We start from the raw sequence: 15,422 nt of genomic DNA on the forward strand, positions 1-15,422 counted from the left end.
TGTTTTTACCCCTTAAACTGACTAACCACTAAGGAAGAAAATTTATAGCAAAGTGAAACTCTAGTGATATAACACTTTTTTACTGCTATGAAATAGCTTACTATAAAAACGTTTCCTCTATTCTCTGAAAAGCAAGGACATGAGACAAGCAGATTTAAGGTAGACTTTAAATTGGATAAGGCGAGACAAGTGAACTTCTTATTTTTCTTCCAAGCTTAAAAGAAAAAAAACCCAGTGAAATAGCGCCTTCTTCTTGCTGTATTGAAGTCGAAATGCTCTGTCCAACTTTCCAGGGCCTTGTAATCTGCACCAGACAGCGCGTACAAGCCCCTCACTCCTACCCCCTGTCCAGGCACAGCCCCTGCCCCCACCTCCCCTGCCCCCAGCTCTGCTGACTTCCCCTGACACACAGCCGTTCTGCCCCTCTCTCTGGGCTGCTGCTTCCAGTGATCCTGTCCCAGGTAATCCTGTCCCTCCTACCCACACCCGAGTGTGCTCAGCGTACAAGTCATTCAACAACCTACTATGTAGCTGTGTGCATACGTATGTCTGTGTGTGTATATAATACATGTATAATTCAGGAGGCATAAGTCTCCAAAGATAGAAGTAACAATCATGAGTGATTTGCAGACTGAGAGAGGCGGAGACTCAACAATGACTTAGGTCCCCGGTAGGCTGACTAGAAAAAGTGATACTGCCAGCAGAAAATAAAAACCAACGCTGGAAGAGATGATAAGTATGCTGTGTCTCTGTACACACACACACACACACACACACACACACACACACACACACACACACACACAAAGGGTCAAGAAAATCATGATCCTGATGGGAAATTTATTCCGATTGAAGTAGAGCTTCCCTGAGAAAGGCTGGGGAGGAAAATGGCTACTTTCCAAATGTCTGATCCAGTTCCAGCTACAGTCAAAGCATTTTCCAACTGTACTTCCCTTACAAGTAATAAATGCTCATGAATTACACTGCTGGACATAGCATGAGGCAGTCTTTCAGGTCTGGTTTTACTATGGAAAGTGAATGATGAGAAAATATTTTGAATGGCATGTTTATTTTTTAAAATGCATCAGAATGCTTTTATGCCATAAGTAAAAAATCAAAATAAAGATATATGTTGGCCCCCAAATTCATCTCTTAAATCTACTATGTGATTTATTGCTATCTGCTAGTAAGGTAGATACTGTTTCAGCTTTAAGCCAAAGTACATAAATATTATAGGTTGTTATGTTTAAATTAAAGAAATTCTGTTGTCTGCTTGTAAAAGAAAGGGGCTTTGGTGTCTTATTTAAAAAAGTAATCTTGAAAAAGAGAAGTTAAATAATCTTACCTTCTAGATATTTAAATAATTTATGCTTACTCTTGTATTTTAAATATCATTCTTCTACTTACAATTATTTATCATGTAGCTTAAATATAAGAAATATAAATTTTTATTTCTTAAAGAAATTATTTTTAGTTACACTATGCTTATTAACAAAGTATTTTTCTGCAGTTAATTCCCCTCTAAAGTAATGATACTGAAGTATACAGCCATTTTATTTTTTAATTTAAGAATCTAAATATTTGTTCAAAATGACATATTTGACTAAAGTAATACTTAGAAGAAAAATTTTAATACTAGATCCTGAAATTCTGTAAGACATTTTAAAATATCAGGTCCTGATATGCTGTAAGAAAATTCTCTTGTTGATTCTGGTGTTTTGCTCTCCTCACATGTGTTTTTATGATGTATAAAGAAATCAGTCTCACCTGTTTTTGACTGTAGGTTTCTTCTTGGTTCTTCAGGGGCCTCAATTGGTTGATCAGCCAGGAAAACTCGAGCTTGGTCTATAGCATTTAGGACAGAATACTCTTTCTCCTTTAACTCACGTCTCAGTGCCTTTGCAAAGAGAAGCAAAAGTTGAATTTGTAACCTAATGTGTTCAAGTCATGGAACATCTTCAGTTAGACCACTTCTGATCACATTTGTCAAGGGAATGTCTCATCACCAGCATGTTAGCGAGGTTAGCAGTAAAAATGTAAATTTTACACATATGAATGATGAAACATGAATAAAAGCAAAAAGATGATTCCTGTAGAACTTATATGGAAAAAAAACCAACAGCACCTCCAAAATTTACAATATTCACCTAAGGGAAATTGCTACAGTATATTTGATCTTACACAAAATGTACTTTTAGGGTTATCACTACCGTCAGACTGCTAAATCTAAGATACTTTTTTCTTATAAGACTGACCAAAAAAATTACATCCAGTGGTAGAGCTAGAGGCGATTTCACAAGTAGTAATAAGATCCTCAGAAGTGTTTTACATTCTTTGGAATATATTAAGAGAAAAATTAAGAGATAGAAACAAATTAAAGTACATGAAATCAAAACTAAACCAAAGAGAACACATAAAAGACAGTCTCCAATTATCATAAAATATATTCCATCTCTCATGCTGAGGCAATTACAGTTTTGCCCTTGTGACTTTTTCATGCAAATCTATAAGTCTCAGAATAGTTTGTCTTTTGTACTTCTGTGGTTTTAAGTAGGGTCAAACTTTCACCTCTGCTCCTATAAAATGTTTGGTGATTAAGACTTAATTGACTAGAGTTTAAAAACAACAAAACTCGTCTAGTGACTACTGCAAGGTAAGAGTAAATGAAGACTTTCTCATGTGCTATTTTAATACTGTAGCTAAATCAAAATTGCTCTTAATATTGTTACCTCTTAAATTATGTACATAAACACCTACTGGCTCTAATATTTTGCTTTTAATACAGTTCCTCGGCAATGCATTATGAAAACTCAACTTTTCATTTTCTAAAATATTACACTCTGATAGTATTTTAGAATCAACAAAGTCCTTCTGAACATAAGTACTTTTTTTAACAGCATTTGATATATGTTGGGATGACGGGGTATTTGGAGGCTATATCTCATCTTCCACAGTAAATAAAAAGCAAAAATTTTTAATTTCTAGAAATATCAGAATAATCTTACATTAAAAAACTGAAACTGGGGCTTCCCTGGTGGCGCAGTGGTTGAGAGTCTGCCTGCCGATGCAGCGGACACGGGTTCGAGCCCTGGTCCGGGAAGATCCCACATGCCGCACAGCAACTGGGCCCGTGAGCCACAACTACTGAGCCTGCGCGTCTGGAGCCTGTGCTCCGCAGCAAGAGAGGCCACAATAGTGAGAGGCCTGCGCACCGCGATGGAGAGTGGCCCCCGCTTGCCACAACTAGAGAAAGCCCTCGCACAGAAACGAAGACCCAACACAGCCATAAATAAATAAATAAATTTATAAAAAAAAAAAAAAAAAAAAAACTGAAACTGAACAACAGAAAAACACTGGTAATGAAGTTGAAAGAGATCATCACAGGTGGGGAGGGATGAGAAGAGCAGGCAAGGAGTAGAGAGAAATGGCATGACAGTGACTGTGTCCTGCGCGCCTGAGACTTAACAAATACTGGGTGCTGGAAAGTCACTGAAGAGCTGGACAAAACGGTGGTGATGGGGGCTGTCAGACGTATATTTTTGTTTGTTTATAGTATCATTGTCAGGTCTCTGATAGTCATTAAAAAACAAGTCTGGGGACTCCCCCAGCGGTCCACTGATTGGAACTGCAGTTCCCCAGTGTCCACTGCAGGGGTCACGGGTTCGAACGCTGGTCAGGGAACTAAGATCCTGCATGCCACGTGGCATGGCCACAAAAAAAGTCTGAGTCTGAGAGAAAGCCCCACAGGTCTGGAGAACCTATTTTCCTTCCTGACCACACTGAACCCCAGCGCTTCATAAAACAATCCTCTCTGCACAGCGTGTTGGCGGGGGAATGTCTCCTAAACTCCTTGGAGACGCTGAGGTAGGGAAGTAGAGGAGGCAAGTGTGGGCAGGTGGGAACTACGCAGAGGAAGTAAAAATATGGGGCTCGAGCTCTAATGCCAACTCACCACCCAAATATCCCAGAGGACAGCATACATTTAATATCTGTTCATACTCTACTTTGCAAATTTAATTTTGTTATTCAATTTGTTCTATTTCAATTATATTTAATTGCATGTCAGAAATGGGTTTAACTTTCAACAGCACTACACATATAATCATTTCACTGTCCTTTACCTCTCAATTAGATATAAAAGAAAATCAGCATTTCCTAACCACCTGGTGAACATTAATGATAAGATAATTAGACTCCAACAGAGTTGTTTTGTACACAGAGCTACAAAGTGTCATTCAGATTTAGGTTCTAATATCACATCACTTATATTTGGGCGGTCTTAAATGAGTATAACATGATCTAATTGGAATTTTTTCTATTTTAGTGACTTTATATTTTCATTCAAAACAATTCTGTTCTCAGGCAATAACAAGTATTGGCAAGGATGTGAAGAAGTTGGAACCTTCATACACCGTTGTTGGAATGCTTAAAATGGTGCATCCACTTTGAAAAACAATTTGGAAATGCCTAAAAATGTTAAACATAGTTATCATATTACCCAGCAATACCACTCTTAGGTATATACCTAAGAGAACTAAAAGCACATGTTCACATAAAAACTTGTACATGAATGTTCACAGCAATATTATTCATAACAGCCAAAACGTGGACACAACCCAAACACATCCATCAGCTGGTCAATGGGGACTTCCCTGGTGGTCCAGTGGTTAAGACTCCACGCTTCCGTTGCTGGGGGCATGGGTTCCATCCCTGATCAGGCAACTAAGATCCCTCACGCCACACGGTGCGGCCAAAAAAAAAAAAGTCACCATCAACTGGTGAATGGATAAACAAAATGTTGTATATCCACACAATGGGATCTTAGCAACAAAAATGAATGAAATAGTGATACATGTTACAACATGGTTGAATCTTGAAAACATTATGCTAAGTGAAAGAAGCCACACACAAAAACCCATTACTATGAAATGTCCAAATAGGTGAGTGTCTAGAGACAGAAAGTAGATTGGTGACCGCTCAGGGATGGGAGGTTGAGGGAAGAATGGGTACGTGCTCATGGGTCAGGCTTCTCTGGGGGGTGATGAAAATGTTCTAAAACTATCATAGATAGTGATGATGATGGTACAACTCTGAATATACTAAAAGCCACTGGACTGATCACTTTAATATAGTGAATTTCATGTTATGTGAATAATATCTCAATAAAGTTATTAAAATAAAATAATTCTGCTCTTTTTCCCAAAAATGTCCTCTAGGCACTCTGTTTATTTACTAACCTCTATCCCGCCTCATCTGCAAGGTAAAAGCTCATCTTGTATATTTAGTATGTTCCCACCTCAGTGTTCCCAGAGCACATCCTATTTCTTTAACACAGCTCATCCTAATATATTTTGAGACCATGCCTCTGTCCCCTCCATTATACTGTCAGTTCTTCCAGGGGAGGCTCACCTCTTAATCATTCAAAATTCTCAGTGCCTGTCTAGACATATACAGAAAGTACTCAATAAACGCTTGAGGAACAGTGAATAAAAGAAGACATGCTTTCAGAATTAAATACTATTTATGATTTTAAATTATGACCAAGCAAAATATACCAAAGTCCCCCAAATCTGATTATCCTAAAATGGAATAATTATTGGATTCCAGTTAGCTCTGGATTATTTGAACTAGTTTGAAAATTACTGGTAAATAATTTTTGATGCAAAGTTAATTTTCTCCTATCATCTAATTCAGCTAGTAAGTACTAAGTATTTCAGTTTGCTGTGGGTCATTATTTTATTAATAGCAAATATCCTTTTCTCTCCCTAAACAAGGAACTGATCTCACTGAAAGGGGTGATACTTCATCTTCCCTCATTTTTCCATATCCTAATTCATGAGGTAACTGCATAGGGCATAGTTTCAAAATGAATGCAGTCATTAGATTGAAGGTGGTAACTGTTATTACTATTGTGTCAAATCCATCTAAAACATATTGGCTTAAAACAATGACAATTTATTTTTCATGATTCTGTGGCCTGGCAATTTGACCAGCTCTTCTGCCACTGCCATGGGGGATTACTCCTAAGGCTGTAATCATCTGTGACTTGAATGGGAATAGAAGTCCAAGATGGTCTCACTCACGTGTCTGGAAATTACTGCTGGCTATTAGCTAGAGCACCTCGGTTTCCCTCTATATGGTCTCAAATTCTCCGATAGGCTGGACTGGGCTTCTTCAACATGATGAATGGTGTTCTCAGAGGGCAGAGTGAAAACTGCAAGATCTTTTAAGGCATTAGCTCTACAACAGCTCTGTCCAAAAAAAACTTTCTAACGATGGAAATGTTCTACAGCAACACCAGTTGTGTGTGGCTATTTGGTAGGTACCTGAGATACGACTGGTACAACTAAGGAACTGAATTTTAAATTTTATCTAATTGTAACTGATTAAGTAGAAATGGTCACATATGGCAAGGGTTCCCGTATTACACAGCACAGCTCTAGAATCTGCACATCACTTCCATCACATTCCATCATTTGAAGCAAGTCATAAGGCCAGCACAGATTCAAGAGAATGGAAAAATATAGTTCATCTCTTGATGAAGGGAACCACAATGTCCCTTTGCATGGAGTTTTGGACACAGAGAGCAAGTTTCATTATTTTAGCAATCGGCCACACAGGATACGTGGGAAAGGGAGGGTTGGGTGGGTAATATTGCCGCATGGACTTAGTAATATTTTAGATAAGTTCTCATGAAGGCATCTCAAAACAGTGATCTTTGAAGAAAGATCTGAAGGAAGTAAGGGAGCCAGCCATGAGAGGGAGGGTGGCAAAAGAGCAATCCAGGCAAAGGGAGCTATAATTGCAAAGGTCCTGAGGGAAGTGTTTGCCAGGCTTAGCAGGCTGGCGCTGTCAGAGCTGAATGAGTGGATGATAAGGGTAACTACTTCTGTAAAAATATTTTATATCATGAAAGTTAGAGGGGAAAAAATGCTTTATGGTTGTTAGGAGAGGTACCTGGTAACAGGTACCTGACTCAAGCTTGGCCATCAACCTAAAAGTTCTCCGTGTGGCAACCTGTCACAAAGCTTATGCACTTTCTATTCTACTACATAGGTGGAAAGATCCTAATGCCCCTCCCAGACAAACACACATAAATGAAGCTTGGGCCTAAAAGGCCCACGATCTGCTGTAACAAGAAAAAGATACAGAATAATTTCAAAAAATAAAATTGAAAATTGTATTTTAAAAGTTGTGTGCTCTAAGGTGTTTAATATAAAGGGACAGAGACTCAGCTACCTCAAGAGTCAAGAATAATAAATGGAGGGAACAATGACTGTCCCATGGCCATAATATTCGACTTCCCTGCCATCCCAAGGTGGCATGAGAGTGTATAATAGAATTTTCCAACAAACGTTTCCACCAAAGTTAGAATTTCAAAACATATTAAATTCATACAGTCTATAAAGAAATAAGCCAGGCACAAGAGAAGACAGCAATTAATAAGCCTATGATTCGAACTCTTAAGGAACTTATAAAGAGAGGACAGTGCTAGTGAGAATGTGGTAAGTGCCACCCGTCTTTGAGAGCCGTATAAACAGGGCACTGAGGAAACACACAGAGGAGGGAGGGAGGTGGAGGGGATAGCAAGCAACCCTCTCAAAAATGTGTAAAGTGTGTTTTGAAAAAGAACTTGGAATCAGATTAAAGGTAATTAGGGGAAGAGCAATTCAAGAAAACAGAATAACAGGTAAGGTAATTTAGTCCCTCACTGTTTTCCCTATTAGGTAGCTTCTGCATGCTCTTTTTTTTTTTTTGTGGTACGCGGGCCTCTCACTGTTGTGGCCTCTCCCGTTGCGGAGCACAGGCTCCGGACGTGCAGGCTCAGCGGCCATGGCTCACAGGCCCAGCCGCTCCGCGGCGTGTGGGATCTTCCCGGACCGGGGCACGAACCCATGTCCCCCGCATCGGCGGGCGGACTCTGAACCACTGCGCCGCCAGGGAAGCCCTGCATGCTCATTTAAATGAAAGGAAGCCCCGGAATGTCAGACTGATGAAGACCTGATGTGCGTATCAGAATTTAACTAGTAAAATCAAAGAGTTCTCATTCTCAATCGTTTCTAGGAACCCAAAAAGCCCTTCAGCAGAGCCCGCCTTCCCTCCACTTCTCTTCAGTGGCTCCTGATTTCCCACGAGTGCCAGGCAGCAGAGTAAACTGCCTCTTAGTCAACTTCAAATGCCCAAAGGGAGATTCTCAGTGATCCTCCCGAATGGTCGGGGAACATTTCTCCCCACCCGTTATTAGTTCATGGGAAGGCAGGGGATTAAGGGATAAGGCGGTATAAAGAAGTGATCGGCATGGCTTAAGTAAGAAAGTCTTACAAGTCAATCAGCTCCCCTTCATTTGCACCATGAACGTGACATCGCTCACTGTGACGGCTGAATTGCTGCCAAGGAGACAGCAGTACTACTGGCTGCTCCTCGCAGCACTGACGTGGAGATGCACAGGATCCTGCAAGCCCCTTAGTATGAACACAGGGTCTGAGAGAACCTGGAGGGAGCGGGGGAATCCCTGCCGTCTCCTCTGTCCTCAGCTGGCAACCTGTCACACTGGACTGAGATAGGGGGAGAAGAACGACCAACACGTGGGTGTGCACTAAATCCCGGTGTCATCCCCTCTTCTTTAAATCACAACTGTCCCCCCCCCCTTTAATCTAAAGCCATTATCCGCATTGTCTGTACATCAAGTGGCAAAGGTCAGTGGGATGCACTTTTCTTTAAACTTTCTAGATCATATTAAAATTATATGATCTTTTTGTTAAATTAGATCTTTTTGCTCTTCTGCTAAAAACCCTCCAATGGCTTCCTGCTGCACTTAGAAAAAATTCTCAGCTTCCTACCAAGATCCAGAGCTTCCCTACTGCCTGAACCTCAACTACTAATACACCCTAATTTCCAGTCTCAAAGTCTTTATTTCTTTTCCTAGAATATGTCAAGCTTTTCCTGCCTCATGGCCTTTGCAATCCAGAAAGCTTTTGCTTCACATCTCCAAAGACTGGCTCCTTCTCATTATTTAGTCTCCGCATTCGGTATGTCTGTTGGGTGAATGAAGAAATGAATAAACTGACATGAAAGAAAATGTGGGATTCAAGGAAGGGAAACTCCTGGGAAATGGGAGTAGCTCATACAAAGTTGGTCTGCAGAAATAAAAAGCAGAGCAGTGGGGGAGGAAAGTAGTCATCTCCTTAGAGCTCTTCACAGAAAAAGTTATTTCTCAAGACATAATATCTGTGGGCTTTCTTAGCAATCTCACTGATCCTCACTGGTCAAAGTCAAAGAGATCCACAAGGGTCACCCTTCCTGACCCTTTAGGGACCCAGCTCTAATACCAAACTCACCATCAGTATAAGCATCGCCTGCCCAGCAGAGCCAGCCCACTTTCTTCTTTGCTACTACAGCGCTTGGCATCCACTTTGCTGGAGCATTCACCATGCATTTCCGTCCTGGCTTCTTTGCAGACCTGACTCCTACACCAGAATGTTCTGAAGGTTCACATCTATGTCCCAGAGGACAGAGTAGAAACTCAATGAATTTGTGTATGAAAGGATCAGGAGGCATTTTTAAAAAGTGTTTTGTGGTGCAGTAAAACCAGATAGAGATTTGCAGCCAACAGCCTTGTGTCAACAGTCCAGTGCACACCATCTAGGCACACCTTTACCCACCACGAGCCCTTGAATTTGTCCCGTAACTTCTCTGCAGGTTAATAACAAAATCATTCTACTAACTTCACAGGTGAGATACTGAATGCAAACATACCTTGAAACTATTCAGTGCTGTAGAATAACTAGTTACTACAAAAATGATGCTAATCAAAAGTCTTACCATCAGTCTCAGCTCTTCTCCAAGACCGAGTTTCTTTCCTCGGACTTTATTCACTGTTATTTGTGGGGGAAAGTTCTAGCTGTTTTATCTACAGCTTTGGATGAACAAAACCAGTACCCAAACCTCCATTAGCAGGAACAATTGAATTTAACTTTTCTAAGGGGTAAATTATTTAATTATGAGCAAAGCAGAATTATGCGGTCCTCCAAGATTAAGTCAAAATGTTTGGTAAGCATAAAACTGTGTTGTAAGACTATTAAGTCACTTCAGATTCTTAGAAGGCAAACAAATAAATGTAGTGTCTTTTCGTGAACCACTTTGTTCCAGAATAAAACGTCAATGTAAACCTCTGTGGTGGCAAAAATGGTTAGCCAGATTACATCACTCACGGTAATTTGGTATAAATATCAAATTTCTTCAACTGATCAGTCCAACAAACAGTGGACTTTTTTCCAATCCTTCTAGGCACAACTAAATCAAACACAGCCACCCGTTTTCCCTCTTTCTTCTTTTTGGGAGAGAACTTAAACTGGGCATCCTAAAACTGTTTTCTAAACTCCCATGCTGACATGGAATACTGGCATTTTAATGCTAACACTACAAGGTCCACAGGAAAAAGGGACAAAAATGAGAAATTGTAAGCAAGGTTGCAGTGAAACTTTACTTTCATGCGTTGGTGGAAGCAGAAAACTGGTTCAATCATTTGGGAAAGTAAGTTGGCAATATACCAAGAGTCATTACTATGTTCATATTGTGTGAAACAAGAATTTCGCCTTTGGGATTATGTCCTAAGAAAGTGATCCAAAAAGAGCTACAAACACAAAAGTTTTCATTATAACATTACTTATGATTGAAAAAATGAAAGCAACTTAAACATCTAACACCTGGAAAATATTTAGGTTCACTACAATACAGTTACACTAGGGATCATTAAATAACCTTGAAAAATTATTGTGAAAATGACTGCATAGCAACATGAAGAAATAGATATGACATGTATCTAAGTGGAAAAGACAGGAAAAAAACTATGTACCCTATTAAAACTGTGTGAAAGGTGAATATGCAAAAAGAAAATAACCCAAAATGAAAATGGATGTTTTAGAGTGGTAAAATTATGGCTAATATTTTGCTCTTTATTTTATAAAATCTGTAATAAATTATGTTCACAATTAAAAATTATGCTTTTAAGAAAAGAATGCCAAATGGAATCAAGTTCTTTTATAATTGAACAAATTACTACTTTTAAAGAACAGCATTATTAAGAATTACAAATGTGTTTTAGAAGCATACTTTTTATAACAATCATAAAACTTTTGCATTATGTTTTACTTCAATGACCTCTCTGAAGTTAGATTTACTTATAAATGTAATACATGACAACGTAGTTACTAAATGAGAGACTCCATATGTTTAAGTCACTCCCTATGTTTGTTAGGGATCTTAACTCATCTAGCTTTTAAGGTGTCAAATTTAGACACAAGAGGGAATCTCAAACACTGGGAGAATCTGGTGATACTCAGCACAAGAGGGTAAAATAATAAGCTATATTTTAAAACCTACCTCAACAACAAAAAATATGCCAATTCTTTTCCCCCTTAAAAAAATCCTTCCAACTCTAGTTTTGAATAATTTAGGCAGTATTAAGACAGGAAAAAGGTAACCTCTTGGGTAACCTCTTACCTGACTACAATATTAAGGCATAAAGTATAATGGTGTTGATAAATTTTCTTGCAACTTCAAGTACGTTATTTCTAGCTCTTGGGGAAAGATTGTTGCTTACATTTCTGCCAGCTATTATCTTTATTAAAGATTCAGCTATTTAAAAGTAGAAATATTTTCAAAATGTAATATGTTTTCGTACAAATAAAAAAGGATTATAGAGAGACAAAGAGGAAAAAGGAACATTCATACCAAAGGACCTGTTATCTCTGGGTATATTTCATTCACTCAATGTTCAACAAATATTAACTGAGCATCTAGAATGCCAGAAGTAGACAAAGATACGATAGAAAATAATTATCTTAGATGATGATAAATGCTATGGAAGAAAGAGAACAGCAGAAGAAAATAAGAGAGCTTAGGAGTACTGGGATGGGAATTACAATTCAAGTAGAGAAGTCTAGGTAGGCTTCACTAGGAATGTATCACAGAGCAAACATTTGAAAGCAATGGATAGTTATCCATGTGGATACCAGGGAAAGAGCATTCCAGGCACAGAAGACAGCATGGTACTGTGACTGAAGGCACAGTGTGGCTGAAACCAGCATATAAGAGAGAAAACAGTAAGAATAAGATGAGCAAGGTGTCAGTGGGAGGTAGGTCAGATGATGTAGGTTTTGCAGACCGTTGTGAGAACTGTAACCTTTATTCTGAATTACACAGGAAGTCAGTACAGACTTCTGATTTATCTGAATAGGAACACTCTGGCTGTTGTGCCGAGAATAACAGAGATGTAATTGTAGCTCTGAACATCTGGTAAGAGGTAGACAGATTCAAATTCTATGTTCTCAATGTAGAACCAACAAGATTTCCTAACAGACTGAATACGCAAGAAAGACAAGAGTGAAAGTGATTATTTTTTACCTAGCAATAATAGGATTCTATCAGTTGAAATGAGAGAGACTGCGGAGAACAAGTTTTGAGGGGCAGGTTCAAGAATTTAGTTCAGACATTTACTAAGCTGGAGATTCCTAGGTGGAGATGGTATGTAAACATATAAATTTGGGAGTGACCGACATTTAGATGACATGTAAAACTCATCAGGAGGTCAGATGAGTTCAGGAAGGAGTAAGTACAATATAGAGAATTTGGCATGGCCTGACCCCTGAGGCATCCCAATTTCAGGAGGCTGAGGAAAGAAGGAGGAACTAACAAAGGAAACCGAGAAGGAGCTACCAGTGAGGTGAGAAGAAAATTGGGATGGAGCAGTATCCCAGAAGTCAGGTAAAGAGACAGAGCAGAAGTACACTTAGTGAGTCAACAGGAAAGGGAGGACAAATAATGGTCACAACTCAGCCAACATCAACAAACAGAGACATGACAAGTTACAATGAGGGACATATAACTCAGAGTGGGGACTCAGGACAGCTTACTTACTTGAGGAGAAAAGAGATGCTTGCAGTAAGTTTTAAGGGGCTTTTGCTATTGTAAAAGTGTTGCTTTATGTATGTCAAAACATATATTAATGTTTTTCTTTTTGATGCAAGCAGCTCTGGCTATATAATTTGCAGAACGCTGTGCAAAGTGAAATTGCAGGGCCCCTTGTCCAAATATTACTAAGAATTTCAAGATGGCGGCAGTAGAGCATTAAATCAAGTGCAGGGCCCTTCAAAGAACAGAACCTTGTGTGATCGTGACTGCATGGGACGCACACCCATTATGCAAGGCATCTGAAATGTAACAAATAGGTATTGCTGGTACGGCAGGATTTCTTAGCTTCTGGTTTCAAAAAGGCACTTATCTGATTATTGGAGAATGCAAGCAGAAAAAAAAATGATACAAACATAAGGAGAATATGTCAGAATGTAATTTACTTTTTTTCCCAACTTGCCTGTAAGGCTAAATCAGCATATACAGATCTGAAGTCATTATAGTATGACAGCAAAAAAGGGCAGCAGAGTCGTTAAGTTTGATAGCACTAATAAAGCTACATGAAAAAAAGGAAAGAAAACAGGCTTACTTTTCATTGGTATGCAGACAAAATTTTTAAAATCTCCATAGTGTTTTAAAAGTTTTGGTTAATGCCCCTGAATGAACATTTAATATATAAATTCATTTTGGTTCCACCCCATTGACATAAAAAATGATGCCTGAATCAGAATACTAAGTATGAATGCTAAAACTAAGATAGGAATCCTCTAGCTTCTCACAGTAAGAAAATGGTATTCTTCCCTACACTTTAAAAAATACGTGCACACATAAATGTATTCCTTCATCTAGCAAATATATTCAGTGTTTACTATCATCAGGCACTGTATTAGCTCCTGAACTTGTATATTCTTTCTCTTTCAGCCTTGTTCTACATATAAACAAAGAGGGAGGGAAGAAACATCTCTTGCTCTACTGCATACTCCAAGTCACGCCATGGCTAATTTGGAGTATTTTCCCTCCAGGAGTTTTTTTTGTTTTTTTTTTTGCGGTACGCGGGCCTCTCACTGTTGTGGCCTCTCCCGTTGCGGAGCACAGGCTCCGGACGCGAAGGCTCAGCGGCCATGGCTCACGGGCCCAGCCGCTCCGCGGCATGTGGGATCCTCCCGGACCGGGGCACGAACCCATGTTCCCTGCATCGGCAGGCGGGCTCTCAACCACTGCGCCACCAGGGAAGCCCCCTCCAGGAGTTTCGATAACACTCTTTAGTCAATTCGTATTCCAAGGTCTCTTCTCAGCTAGAAGGCTACATACTTGCACTATGGAGCTTTCCCAACCTTCCCAAGTACAATCATGATTTATCTGTGTCTCCCTGGCTGTGTGTTCATACTCACTTTACAGTGCTTTTGATATCTACTTTAGTCACTTGTTCTCGAGCCTGTCTCTGCCATTAGATGGTGAAATCTGTGACAACAAAAACAATCTTAGGAACTGATGTATGCTCAGCCCCTAGCAAAGTATGTAGCAAACATCAGGTGCAACTCAAAAGTTTCCTGAATGAATAAATAAACTGTTAGATAAATGAAACTGTCTCTGGGCTAAATATGTCCAGAGGTAGTTCATTAGCAAGGGGCTGTATTGCTTGGTTTTACAGACCTCTACTTGCCTACATCTGTTGTCTACTCTTTAATTTCACCCCTAGGGACCGACAATTATTAGGATGCCTTGCCTCTCCCTCTAAACTCAGATATTCTATGACCCTTTGGGGTGAGGTTCCAGTTACCCACATCAGGCTTGGGAGACAAATGCAGTTAACTGAATGAGGTGTGGCAGGTAGGTGCAGGCTCACATAGAGAACTGCTGCTTCAGGTCTTCACACAGACTTTGCTAACAGACCTTAGGGGGCTGTGCTTTTAGTAAGAAGGCAGTCAACATAGGTGGCAGAGGCTGAAGGGGAACTTGGGAAATAATTTAATCAATTTTAGAAGAAGGCCAATTTTTCATTAGGTAATTTCATAACACAGCAAGAAACTGAAATTTCAGGTTTGCAGACAGAGTGTCAGATTACTTTAGTAGGGAGAAAAACCACACACACACACACACACACACACACACACAGAGAAATTAAATTTAACGGTGGAGTGTTGCTGTTTTAAAGACAATGTTATTCTAATGAGTAAGCTTGCAAATGTATCTTGGCAATTCAGTTTAAGGCCCAAATGTCCTGATTCTTATATAATGAGGTTTGAATATAGGAATTAAATTGGGTTTAATTTAAAGCAAAGGACAGAATAGCCCTGAAGGAATGGAAAAGCCCCTAAGATATTGTACCTGAATCATACACTTTCAATTATTCTTGGTGATTTCCTTTTCTAAAGTCAAACATGTATTATACAGCAGAAAGGGTGTTAGAGCTCTGATAACTGCTCCTACCTAAGTTAATCGGTACATTGTTATGAAAATGAAGTGCAAATTGAATAGCAAAAACTGAATCTGCAATTTTATCCAATCTA

The 15,422-nt window shown here is 39.3% G+C and overlaps 1 protein-coding gene across 3 annotated transcripts in view; it reads right to left on the reverse strand.

Annotated features, from left to right (window-relative positions):
* The window catches only part of UTRN (utrophin), a 561,071-nt gene that overhangs the window by 113,792 nt on the left and 431,857 nt on the right, over positions 1-15,422 (reverse strand). For all 3 annotated transcript variants that reach the window (XM_032650818.1, XM_032650820.1, XM_032650819.1), the window contains one exon: positions 1,768-1,897. In XM_032650818.1, coding sequence (XP_032506709.1) covers positions 1,768-1,897 — 130 coding nt within the window. The remainder of the gene's footprint in view (positions 1-1,767; positions 1,898-15,422) is intronic.

The sequence above is a fragment of the Phocoena sinus genome, chromosome 12 (genome assembly GCF_008692025.1).
Source record: "Phocoena sinus isolate mPhoSin1 chromosome 12, mPhoSin1.pri, whole genome shotgun sequence".
Classification (NCBI taxonomy): domain Eukaryota; kingdom Metazoa; phylum Chordata; class Mammalia; order Artiodactyla; family Phocoenidae; genus Phocoena; species Phocoena sinus.